Below are 12,450 nucleotides of genomic sequence, written 5' to 3'. Positions count from 1 at the left end.
CATCTCCTATGCCTCCCACGCCGACGGCTGCCACCAATTCCTTCCTTCACCTCCCCTTCTCCTGGCCCGTCCACCACCGGATCCGGTCATCGCAGGTCGCCCAACGTCGAGGACCACGTCGGCGACTCCACCATCCATCTCATCTCGCCTCCGCAGTTATCCCTTACGGCAGGAGTGCGACGTCCCACGGCGACCTGACCATCCTCCTGGATCTCATCTCACCAGGGGATGGAGCGAGCAGGGCAAAAGGATGAGAGGAGGACGTGTCCGACAACGACCTGACCGTCCTCCTCGATCATGCGCGGGCCTCGTCCTCGGCCACGGGGAGGAAGCGCCATCGCGGGACACTGGGCACGGAGATGGTGCGCGCCAGAGTCACCGCGGCACAGACGGACATGCTGCTGGTGCGCACCATGGTGCACCACGCGCGGCTCGTCTTCGAGGTGCTCCGGGGCCGCTACCACCGCAACCCCGAGCACCACCACGCGGGCCGCAACCGGGCCGACATGCGGGCCCTCAGCGCCATGATCGACGGGGTGCTCTGCCTTTACCGTGACGTGCGCATAGTCGGCCCCGTCCCCGGCGTCTTCATCGGTGACGTCTTCAACTACCGCGCCGAGCTCATCGTCGTGGGTCTCCACAGCGCCACGCAGGCAGGCATCGGCTATGTGCCCGCCAGCCACCTCAGCGAGGGCCACCCCGTCGCCGCCAGCATCGTGTCCTCGGGCGCCTACCTCGACGACCACGACAACGGGGGCATCTTGCTGTACACGGGGAGCGGCGGCCGCCCGCGCAACGACGGCGACCACTACTCCGACCAGGAGTTCCAGCGCGACAACCTCGCCCTCGCCTATAGCTGCAAGTACGGCGTCGAGGTGCGCGTCATCCGCTGCCACGACTGCGACGCCAGCCCCAGCGCCAAGCTCTACGTCTATGACGGGCTTTACAAGGTAGAATCTTCCACCTACGGCCCCGGCAAGTCCGGACACGAGGTCTGCCAGTTCAAGCTCGTGCGCCTGCCAGGCCAGGACGTGCTCGACAGCAACACTTGGCGCGCCGCCAGGGACCTCACCAACGCGCTCGACGCCAAGATCCGGCCGCCCGGCTACCTCATGATGGACATGTCCACGGGCAAGGAGGCGGTCGCCGTCCCCGTCCGCAACACGGCGGACCAGGACTTGTCTCCCCTCGAGTTCGAGTACCTCGCACGCCCCGAGCTCCCGGCGGTGCCCAAACCGGCGAGGCGCGTCCACAAGTGTTGTATCTACGGCAAGACGGCGTGCGCGACGTCCGGCTGCGCCTGCGTGAAGAGAAACGGCGGGGGCGGCCCAGCGTACAGTGCCGACGGCACACTCATGAGAGGGCGGCCGGTGGTGTACGAGTGCGGCGCGTCCTGCGGGTGCCCGCCTGGGAGCTGCCCCAACCGGGTGACGCAACGCGGTATGAGGCACCGGCTGGAGGTGTTCCGGTCCAAGGAGATGGAATGGGGCGTGAGGACGCTGGACCTGATCCAGCCGGGCGCCTTCATCTACGAGTTCACCGGGGACGTGGTCGCAGCGTATCACCCCCGGGTTGCCAATGCGAACGGCAATGCCAGTGCTGCCGGCGCGTCGACGGAGGAGTGGGGCGGCTTCGTGGACCCGAGGAAGTTCCCGCCGAGGTGGAGGGAGTGGGGGGACGCCGGCGAGGAACCACCCCGGTTCGTGCAGTGCCCGGCGCCGGGGTACGTGATCGACGTGTCCACGAGGAGGAACTTGATAACCATGTGCCCTTGCAGACATTGACATGGATGAGAGATAATATAGTTCGCTATCTGGAAGACTGGGACTGGCGTTGTTGCCTAACTAGCCAAGCAGGCTTATCCTATCCCCTCACTGTTTGATGCATCATTTAGCTGTCTATAAGCAGCTTCATTTCCCCAAAGCAAAAGTTGAAACAAAGGTTTCTTGGTCCACTGCAGGTCCTAACTGACGATTTAGGTCCAACATGATGATGAATATGTTTCAAGATCTTCTAAACCCTGCACCTTTCCAATTCATCATAATTTTTTCAACATATAATTTATCTTACAGAGACAAAAATTTAAACATTCAGATTGATTTGGTGGATGTACAAGGTTCGAAGGTTGCTCTGGAGCATCAATCTAGACGGGGCATCCTACAACTGAAAAAACCCAGTGCTCTCTATTTTGATCTGTTGAAGAAGCTTCTGTTGTCTTAGCTGCTAGCATTGATTGTGGTTTCTTGCTTCCGCCTTCTTGTGGTTGCAGATTGTTTAGCCCAAGCCATGCTGGTAGCCATCAAAATCTGTCGTATTTTTGGCTTGTGATCCTCTCCTGACTTATATTTGGGTATTGTGGATGGCTTGATATGCAAAAAGAGGTTAGGGATTAACGCTTTATAGCAAAACAATGGAGAGTTGAAGCTTCTGAACTGGAAGCTTGAACAAACAAATTGCCATGGACACTCTACTCCTCATCATGTCTTTGATTAGTGTCATTGCCACTGAATATGATTCCGATTTGTTGGTATATAATTGATTTTCAGAAGTGATGTTCTTCTGGTGGTTCTCCAGTGGGATCTGGATACGAATCTTCAGTGCATCTTCTCAATTTGTTGCGGAACTTCCTATTTTAATTTGGCAACTTGTAAAATAAGTCTGGCTAAATTTGATGACTACTGCTGATTGTATACTTTTCAACTCAAGTAGCTTGTACATGTGAGTTTCATTCATGCTGGATATTCTCATTCAGGTTCTGGAATTTATAGCTTTCCTTATTTGTGCCCGTATGTCCCTGCCTTGTGATCTTGTGCAAATGTTGTGTGAATATTTACTGCCTTTGGTGAGTTGTGTGCGGTGCCAATCCTGCCTTTGGTTGATCTTGTGGCTTGTGTACTTAGCTGAATATAATTGGTTGTGGTGTTTGCTAATTTTTGTGTTTAGTAAGTAGTTTTGTAGTTTAGCACTGCCTTTGCCGGTCCCAAGCCCGGATGAGAAAATGTGGAGGGAACTGCATCGTTTCCATTAGAACTTGCATGGTCTTGAAATATTTTGATTTGAGTGACAGGGAATGAAGGGTGTGGAAGTTACAGAGTTACTGTCGTTAATGTAAATGCCCGTATAAGGCTACACTCTGTATGTCTTTTATTTGTTTTTTGTCTTCTCTTATGAAGAAAATGGTTCTTGCTTCCCAGCTAACTATGAATATAAATGCCCGTATAAGGCATTATTTTCTTCTTACAAGAAGAAACTATTTCCAGTTTTCAGGTTATGCCTTGCCTGCAATGAGCGCATTATGTTGAATTGGTGCTTAATTACTTGGTATAGTAAGAATTGAAAGTGTTATGAAGTGCAACAGATTCTTTTTTACTACTGGTCTTATTTCTAGAATTCTACTACAACTTTATCTAAGTAGGTGGGGATAACCAAACCTTAATTTTCTTGTTTACTTCTGGTAGGTGATGGGACAACTACGAGGGGCAATCGCCCACCAAACTATAAGGCCATATAGAGGTACAAAAAACATAGGGACACACAACGGCACACGCCAATGTACAAGGGGAGTACAATCTAGGCAAGGCGAGGCTCACACAACCCATAGTGTCTATAGCTAACTTGTGATTCGAGAGATGCTGGTGGATATCTTTTAGGCATGAGGTAAAAATGGTCAATATCAGTCACGGTCTGGCTGGCGGCTGCAACCTCCAGGAGACATGCTTGCATGCTTGTAGGCATGGATTTAGGTGGATGAGCGCAAATTTAGAACAACAACAGTGAAATAATAGTTGAATGCATGATGCATGAGAACAATGAATGATGCATCAGAACAACGAATGTAGGTCATTTGAAGATACTGAGGAAAAAATCAAGCATTTATTTGCTATCCTGTGACAACGTACGGGCATTCAACTAGTCTTGAGTAGAAGTCAACAATCACCAAGCAGTACTTTCTGCCTCCAAGACTATCAAATGATGGAGGGCCAAACAGATCCATATGGAGGAGCTCCAATGGCCTCTTAGTGTAGATGAGAGTCGTTGGACGATGAGCAGTTTCATGAATCTTTCCTTCAATGCAGGCACTGCATACACGATCTTTAGCAAAACTCACATTTGTTAGTCCACGGATATGGTCCCCTGTTAGAAGACTTTGTAAAGATCTCATATTGACATGAGCTAAACGCGATGCCAAAGACAGCCCACATCAACTTTAGCCATTAAACACGTCGCGGTCTTAGTGGGTCGCTGTGAGAAGTTCACCACATAAAGACCATTTTTGACATATCCAACATAGGCTACTTTAAGAGTCTTGCTCCATAGGAGGACCACAGTATCAACATTAAAGAATGTGGAAAAACCCATAGTTGCAAGTTGACGAACCGAAAGTAAATTGTAGGCAAGTGACTCAACAAGCATGACCTTCTCAATAGATAAATCTTGAGAGACGACCACCTTACCAAATCCCAATACCTTTGACGAGGATGCATTGGCGAATTGGACACGGGTGGGCATAGATGGAGAAGGATGCACATCCACCACTAAGTCCTTGCTTCCGGTCATATGATTTGTTGCTCCACTATCGAGCAACCATGACACCCCACCGGAAGCAAACTTCTGCAATAGATCAAGGCTTGGCTTTAGGTACCCATTTTTTAATGGGTCCTTTCATGTTAGAGACAAGGGTCTTAGGAACCGAGATAGCCCATTCAATGCACTCATCGTAGGAACCAACAAATCTGGCATAAACATGCCCATCACTAGCACGACATAAGACATAAGAAGAATTGAGTTTGTCGGCTGTGTTAGTAGGAATGGTGTTGCCCTTCTTGTGGTTTCCATAGTCCATCTTGTTCCTGTTCACCTTCTGAGTCCCCTCACCCTCTTTGACAAAGATGTCCATGAGGGTAGGAGATTGTTTGTTCCTGTTTCTCCTTTTACCTTTTGACTTGGAGGTAAGTCCAAGTCCCTCCTTCCCTACAACACCTTTTTGGGTGCTCAAGAGATCGTTCAGGCTCTTCTCACCTTGTATGCATGCCACAAGGCCCTTCTCAAGTTTCTCCTTTAACTTGGCATTTTCCTCCACAAGATGTACATGCTCACAACAGGGATTAGTTGCACAAGCATTATCAATTAACACAAAGGGAGGACAAGTAGACATCTCCTTGGTAAGCTTTGCTTGGAGTTGATTATGAGACTCTTTCAGAGAGAAATGAACACCTTTCAAGACCTTGTGGGCCTTGTCAAGTGTGTCAAACTCCACTTTGAGTCTGTCATGGCCAACCCCAAGAGCATACTTTTCAGACTTAAGCATACGAGTAAGAGTGACATCATGATCAAGTTTCTTTTGGATTTTAGCGCAGTCATTGTTATATGACTCCTCAAGAGCCAAACGAAGAGTGCGCTCCTTTTCTAGAGCAATAGATAATTCAGCAATTTCATCGGCATAGTCACGACTGTGTCCCTGAAGCTCAGAGATGGTCTCCTCATGAGACTCAATGAGGTCAGTGGCCTCACCCAGTTGTTCCAAGAGAGCAACAAAGTGCTTCTTGGATTCTCCCTTAATAGTGCACAGAAACTTGTTAAGATCATGCTCATTAAGTTCCCCAACATCACTATCATCAACACAATTTAACAATGAAGGAGCAGTAGCGATGTTGGTCTTAATGATGGGAGTTACCTGATTGATACCTTTTGCCATGAGGCACTTGGTGATGTGGTTCTCGTTGGGGGCGTTGAAGAGAGACACCTTCTGGGGAGAGGTAGTGGCAATAGCAACAGTTGCCGTTGCCACTGCATCATCATCATCATCATCATCGGAAGGGTACTCTTCAAGGGCCACCATCCCTTTTGGGTGGGGTTTCTTCACAAAGTTGTTCTTGATTGGAAATGATTTGGTTTTGTCTTTGCAAATGAGCTTGCCCCCATTGTTTTCGCTTTTCTCATAGGGACATTCGGCCATGAAGTGGCTCACGTTACCACAGTTATAACATGTCCTCACTCGTTGCTTGGGTTTGAAACCACTCGAGTTGTTCTTGGTGAAGGTGGGTCTTGAGTTCCTCTTGTTGCCCCAGAATTGCCTTGACGCAAGAGCCATGCGCTCATGATAGGCATACTTTCTGTCTTCAGGGCAGCTCTCCTCTTCCTCATCCTCTTCTTCTTCTTCAAACATTGCTTTTGCTTTTAGTGCAAGGTTGGGTGAAGTTGTCTTTGAGCGAACACGAGCAAGTGCATTGTCGGCTGTTTCGTTCATGATTGACATTGCAATGAATTCATCCGACACCTCACTGGAGGACAAGGAGTGGAAGTCTGGCCGCTGACGAATTACAGATGACATGGCTTTGTTGAAAGGCATGATGGCTTTGAGAAACTTGCGCTTGACCCATGTATCATCCACATCCGTGCTCCCATGATCCTTGAGTGCCACAGCAATAGCAGTCACCCTCCGATAGAGATCACGAGGGTCCTCGTCTTCCTTCATCACAAACTCATCGGCCTTATCAAGGATCACTTCATAGTTGGATCGTTGAATGCTTGAGATTCCCTTGTACAACACCATAATATGCTCCCAACAATATTTGGCCAAAGTGAAGGGACGCAAGTGAGGAAGATCTTCAGGTGGCACTGCAGACTGGAGAATAAACAAGGCGGAGTGATTGTATTGATTGTCTGCATCTTCTCTTGGAGTGAGGTTGCTTGGATCATGGGGATAATATCCTTGCTCGATGATTCTCCACAAGTTGGTTGAGCTGTGATTCAAATGAGACTTAATAGAAAATACCAGTTAGCAAAGTCACCTTTCACAAGCTTAGGAGGAGGACCAACATGATTAAGACGCGGTGCGGGAACGGATCCTCCATAGACCATGCGGGGTGGAACTGAGGCATATGTTCCAGTCCCATCCTTTTCGTGAGATGAGGAAGGTCGCATACCTTTAGCCGCTTCCTTAGAGTAATTGGCCTCCGAATCGGTGTTGGTGGGTTTAACCACTAATGCCGGTTCGGGTGGACTTTTAAATCCCTCAATTAACTCTTTAAGAATGGTCTTGACTTCGTTCATCAAGGACGTCTTGAGGGCGGCCATAGCCGTATTCAAGTCGTCCCTTGTGACTGAAGTCAAGTCCATGGCCTCGGATTGCCCATGGTTAATTCCCTCTTCGCCTTCCATACTCTTCGGGTGGTGAAACCCTTAATAAAGAGACGTGGCTCTGATACCAATTGAAAGGAACGATATGGTTGACTAGAGGGGGGGGGGTGAATAGGCAACGACCACTTTTTAATTAATCTTAGCAAGTTAGGGTAAACAACATACGGGTTCACAAATATGAAAACAATGGGGTGAACCGTAATGAAGCTAGCAATGATAGCTACTAAGACAAGTAAGGGAAAGACAACAACATAAGCATACACAAAGTAAAGGTTAGAGATAACCACAAGTGGAACCAATGAAGACGAGGATGTGTTACCGAAGTTCCTTCCCTTTGACAGGAAGTACATCTCCGTTGGAGCGGTGTGGAGGCACAATGCTCCCCAATAAGCCACTAAGGCCACCGTATTCTCCTCACGCCCTCGCACGATGCAAGGTACCGTGATTCCACTATAGGTGCCCTTGAAGGCGGCGACCGAACCTTTACAAACAAGGTTGGGGCAAACTCCACACAAAGCTTGGAGGCTCCCAACAAAACCACGAAGCTTCACCACAATGGAATGTGGCTTCGAGGTGACCTCAACCGTCTAGGATGCTCAAACACCCAAGAGTAACAAGATCCGCAAGGGATTGGTGGGGGAATCAACTTTTCTCTTGGTGGAATTGTGGATCTAGGCCTTCTCAACCAATCCCTAAAGAATCAACAAGTTTGATTGGCTAGGGAGAGAGATCGGGCACTTTTGAGCTTAGGGAGCAACAATGGAGCTTGGGAGGGTAAGAGATAGGGTTCCACAGCTAGAAGAACCCTTTATATAGTGGGGAAAAAAATCCAACGTTTTCCCACTCACAGCCCGTGCCTAGCGGTACTACAGCTGGATGCAGCGGTACTACCGCTAGCACTCCAGTGGTACTACCGCTGGCTGCAGCGGTACTACCGCTAGCACTCCAACGGTACTACCGCTGGCTGCAGCAGTACTACCGCTGGGCCCCTGGTAGTGCAGAAGCACTACCACCGCCAAGAAAGTCTTCGCAAAAAGGTCCGTCCACGTACAACCGCTAGGCAGGCGGTACTAAGCTCCTGGAGCGGTACTACCGCTGACCAGGGGCGGTACTACCGCTGGATGCAGAGGTACTACCGCTAGCACTTCAGCGGTACTACCGCTAGGGCTAGCGGTACTACCGCTAAGGCCAGCGGTACTACCGCTAGGCCCAACCGTACTACCGCTGGGGGACCCTTTGCAAAGATGAAGGAAACACTACGGCGGGAGCCACTCCAAAGTTGCCGGCAAGGGGGAAAATATGTGAAGTGTGCGTGTGCAAGATTGATTCCACCCAAACCTTTCCACTACGGTTCCTCTCTTAATAGTACGGCTTTCCTATGACTCAAATAAAGAGAATCGTAGGGAACACCGTGCTTCTGTTCCACGAAAGAGGGGGCGAGTCGTCTTGTGCCGTTGACGTGTGTTATCTGAAATCTTAATACACACGGTTAGTCCTTTGCGGTACTGTCATCAATCACCAAAATTACTTAGGTGTAAACTATGCCCCAACATACTGCTCTGAACACAGAGACGCCCACGGCAGAGAGGCCGCCGGAGCATGCTCTGCTGTTGCTGCTGCGCCGCGCCAGAGAGGGGAGCATCTACGGCTACTACTACTCTACATCTACCTGCACAAGCATGAGCACACCACTTGCACAGATCACACATGCATCTAACTATCGATCTCCTCTCGGGACACAGGTACGGCGTCGAGCTCTAGGCCGATCTAACGCGGGGGAAGGGAGGAGGAGAGAGCAAGCTCACCCTGGGGAAGAAGAAGAGGGATCTGATCGGTTGTAGGAGCCGCTCTAGGGAGATCCGGACCCAGAACCGAGGAAGATTGAAGGAGACTATCGCCGATACGAAGAAGAACAGGGCCGCCGGGTGCACGTCGTTGATGAGGAGTTGCCCGTCGGTGAGGTCGCTCCCCGGCCTCATCGAGGACGGGAATGGAGCGCGGGGTCCTGCCCCGAGCCCCTGGACATGGCGGCCGGCATCGGAGACGACGGATGCAGGGTAGACGACGGCGGGGTTCTTCTCTCTCTACTAGATCGGCTACCGAACTTACCTTGGGGGAGGAAGAAGATATGGGGGAGAGTGGCGGCGCAAGGAGGGGAAAGGAGTAACCCTAGGGAAGGTGTCACACACGTCGAGGCTATATGGGGGGGGGCCTTGACGTCCGTGAGCCCTCACGATGCTCGCTCTCTCTCGGTTGTCTGACGGAAAGCATGCACCAGGAAGGAACGGAGTCAGGAAGGAGAAAGAGGGGCGCCTAGGTGGGCTGCCGCGCGGTGGAGAGGAGGAGTGGGCCTGCTAGTGGGAGGGAGCCCACTAGTAGCGCCAGATAGAAGGAAAACAATTCCCTGGGGTTTTCCAATTTCAAAAATGACCAGAGAAAGAAAAGAAAGCATAGACAAATCTGTTGGGGTTAAAAACAAAAAAATGCCCCTGGTCATAAGAAGTTATGACCTATTTGAATAAATTGGAAAAGAATTATTTTGAGCAACTAAATATTTACAAAACAGTATTATTGGATTTGTTTTGTAATTAGTTGCACCTTTAAAACACCTTTTCAAAACAGCAAAACCACATCTCAAATCCACCACAAAATATCCTAAACCATGGGCATTTATAAAACAGAGAAGGAGCAAAAGAATATTTGGGCTTGAGATAATATAGAGAAGGGGAAGTTTTATAAAACATAGAGCAACCACATGCTATCTACTAACACTTGCATCACCCCACACACTTCACATTTCATCACCTAACTCATCATCACAAGACATCATAAGGCAACAAACACAAGACATGGAATGATGTGGAATGTATGCATGCAAAGGAAGAATAAACAAGGTGACATCACATGAAATCATATGCATTGAACTCTCATATCAATAACAAGGTGGACCCACATAGAGAAGGTTCCAAATAGGGAAAGATACACTCTTGGGGCAATACACCTGGGTCCTCTTCCCTTATCGTAGGCGGGAAGGTATCCCACAACGACCATCTTCCGTGGTCGAAAAGGGAACATGCTTCCCATGTCAAAAGTGGTCTTCGCCTCCAAAGCAGCTGCCAGCGTCGCACATGTGGGAACAGGGATGACGCTCATCCTACCGGCGGTCGGCCATGGTCTTGTTGCACCGGAAGGGAAACCTTTGGAAGATGCCTTTCGGACCCTGATATGCTCCTTCCTCTTTTGCACCAAAAGGGAAACTGCCCCGTCCTGCCATCTGCTACTCACCTGTCCTTTCATGGTGTCACCCTTGACTCCTGAGGTCCGGCCGTGCCTTGAAATATCCTCCGCTCTGGAAGGGTCCTAAAGAGGCCCCCTGCGGGTCTTGATGTCGCTATTCCTCACGAGGCTTGGCCCCTCCCGAGGGCCTTGTTCAGGGTGGTGCTGCTCCTTGGTGATCTTGCGCTGATGAACTGGGCCACCCCTGGGCCGTAGGCAGGCAGGTCTGGGTACCCCCATTCTCACAATGCTGACAACCTCCTCCATGGTATAACCTTGTAGGTTGCTAGCCTTCGGATGACATCGGTTCCGAGAATAGTTATTTAATATTCCCATGTTCCGCTTGAAGGGATACATGTTGTGAAGAAACACACGACCACAATATTTTACCTCGTCGACAAGGTGCAACGTGATATGGACCATGACATCAAAGAATGACAGTGGGAAGAACATATTTAAGTTTGACAATATTCTTGCAATATCAGCTTTCATATGATCCAGCTCTTCAATATCTACCACCTTCTGTCATAGTTTGTCGAAGAAATCACAGAGATCATTTAGTGTGTTTCTTATGTCTGTGTCCATCATATTCCTTATGGCTATCGGGAGGATTCGCGTCCACATTATGTGGCAACCATGTGACTGCATGTGAGACAACTTATTTTTAGCCAAGATGTCATCAACAAGACTTCTGATGTTTGTGGAGTAGCAAGAGGGTGTCTTAATTGACAACAAAAATTGGAAGAACTCTTTTACTTCTGATGCGGTGAAATTATAACTCTGGTGTAGGTGGAGCCAGTTGTCATCATCTTCTGCTTCATTCATGCGTTCTAATTGATCACCAATCATATCAAGTCATGCACCGTCACTATCCTTTCTTGTGCCTTTAATCTTGAGCAGAATACCAAGGATGCTTTCACAGATATTCTTCTCTACGTGCATGGTATCAATGAAGTGACGTATACTTAGGAACTCCAAGTAAGGTAATTTCCAGAATACTTGTTTCTTCTTAATCATTTGGTCCTTGGGTGTTTGTTTTGACATCGAACCGGATCCCTTGCCAAGCACAATTTCATTTTTTAACCATGTTGTGGACTACATTCCCATCATAGGGTCTTGGGCCCGTTTCTTTCTCTACTGTAGCATCAAATTCAGCTATCATTTTTTGGTAAGCGTGATCTCTCCTTAAGAACCTAGGGTGACACAAATACATGGTTTTGCGCGAGTTGGAAATAAATCGACCCCGTGTCCTATCCATGCATGTGACACATCCTATTTGTCCCTTTGTTTTCTGCCTCGAAGTGTTGCCTAAATTCGACATATCTTGAATGGTGTGCAACAACAACGCAGGTAGTCAATTTTTTTTATTTGTGTAGGCATCATAGCAGTTCACACCAGGCTCCCACAATGTGAGCAGTTCTTCTACCAGTAGCTGAAAGTAACTGTCGATATCATTTCCACGTAGCTTTGGGTCTTGGATAATCATCAAAATCATGATGTATTTTTTTCATACACAACCAAGGTGGAAGGTTGTATATGCTCATAAACACCAACCAAGTGTTGTGTTGGGTGCTCATATTGCCAAATGGATTAAATCCATCAGTACACTCCCCTAGCCATATATTTCTAGGATCCTTTGCAAAATCTTTAAACATGTCTGTGATTTGTTCCCACTAAGCCCGGTCTTTTGGGTGCCTCATATATTTATCCATAGTTCTCTCATCATGGTGCCACTGCAACCTCTTTGCCTCTCTAGGTTTGCAAACAAATGCTTCAACCTTGAAATTATAGGCAAGCACCAAACAACCTTGAACGGGATTCCTGTATTTGATCTCTTCGTCCATTTTGTACTTGTTCTTTGCTCTCCTACGCTTGTATCGTGGATGCTTGCATATGCGACATGAACACAAATATTTGTGGTCACCATGATACAACATACGATCGTTCACACAAGCGTGTATCTTCTGGACTTCAATATCCAATGGAAAAACAACTTTATTTCCTTCGTTCGTGCTTTTGGGGAGCACACTATCT

General features: G+C 48.5%; 1 protein-coding gene across 1 annotated transcript; it reads left to right on the top strand.

Annotated features, from left to right (window-relative positions):
- The first annotated feature begins 344 nt into the window (after positions 1-344).
- On the top strand, positions 345-1,784 carry LOC123450390 (histone-lysine N-methyltransferase family member SUVH2-like). The gene has a single exon (XM_045127671.1). The coding sequence runs from the start codon at positions 360-362 to the stop codon at positions 1,782-1,784; it is 1,425 nt and encodes a 474-aa protein (XP_044983606.1). The 5' UTR covers positions 345-359.
- Positions 1,785-12,450: the final 10,666 nt, after the last annotated feature.

This window comes from Hordeum vulgare, chromosome 4H (genome assembly GCF_904849725.1).
Source record: "Hordeum vulgare subsp. vulgare chromosome 4H, MorexV3_pseudomolecules_assembly, whole genome shotgun sequence".
Classification (NCBI taxonomy): Eukaryota; Viridiplantae; Streptophyta; class Magnoliopsida; order Poales; family Poaceae; genus Hordeum; species Hordeum vulgare.
Note: the sequence above shows the minus strand (reverse complement) of the source record. Positions and strands in the feature narration are given on the sequence as shown.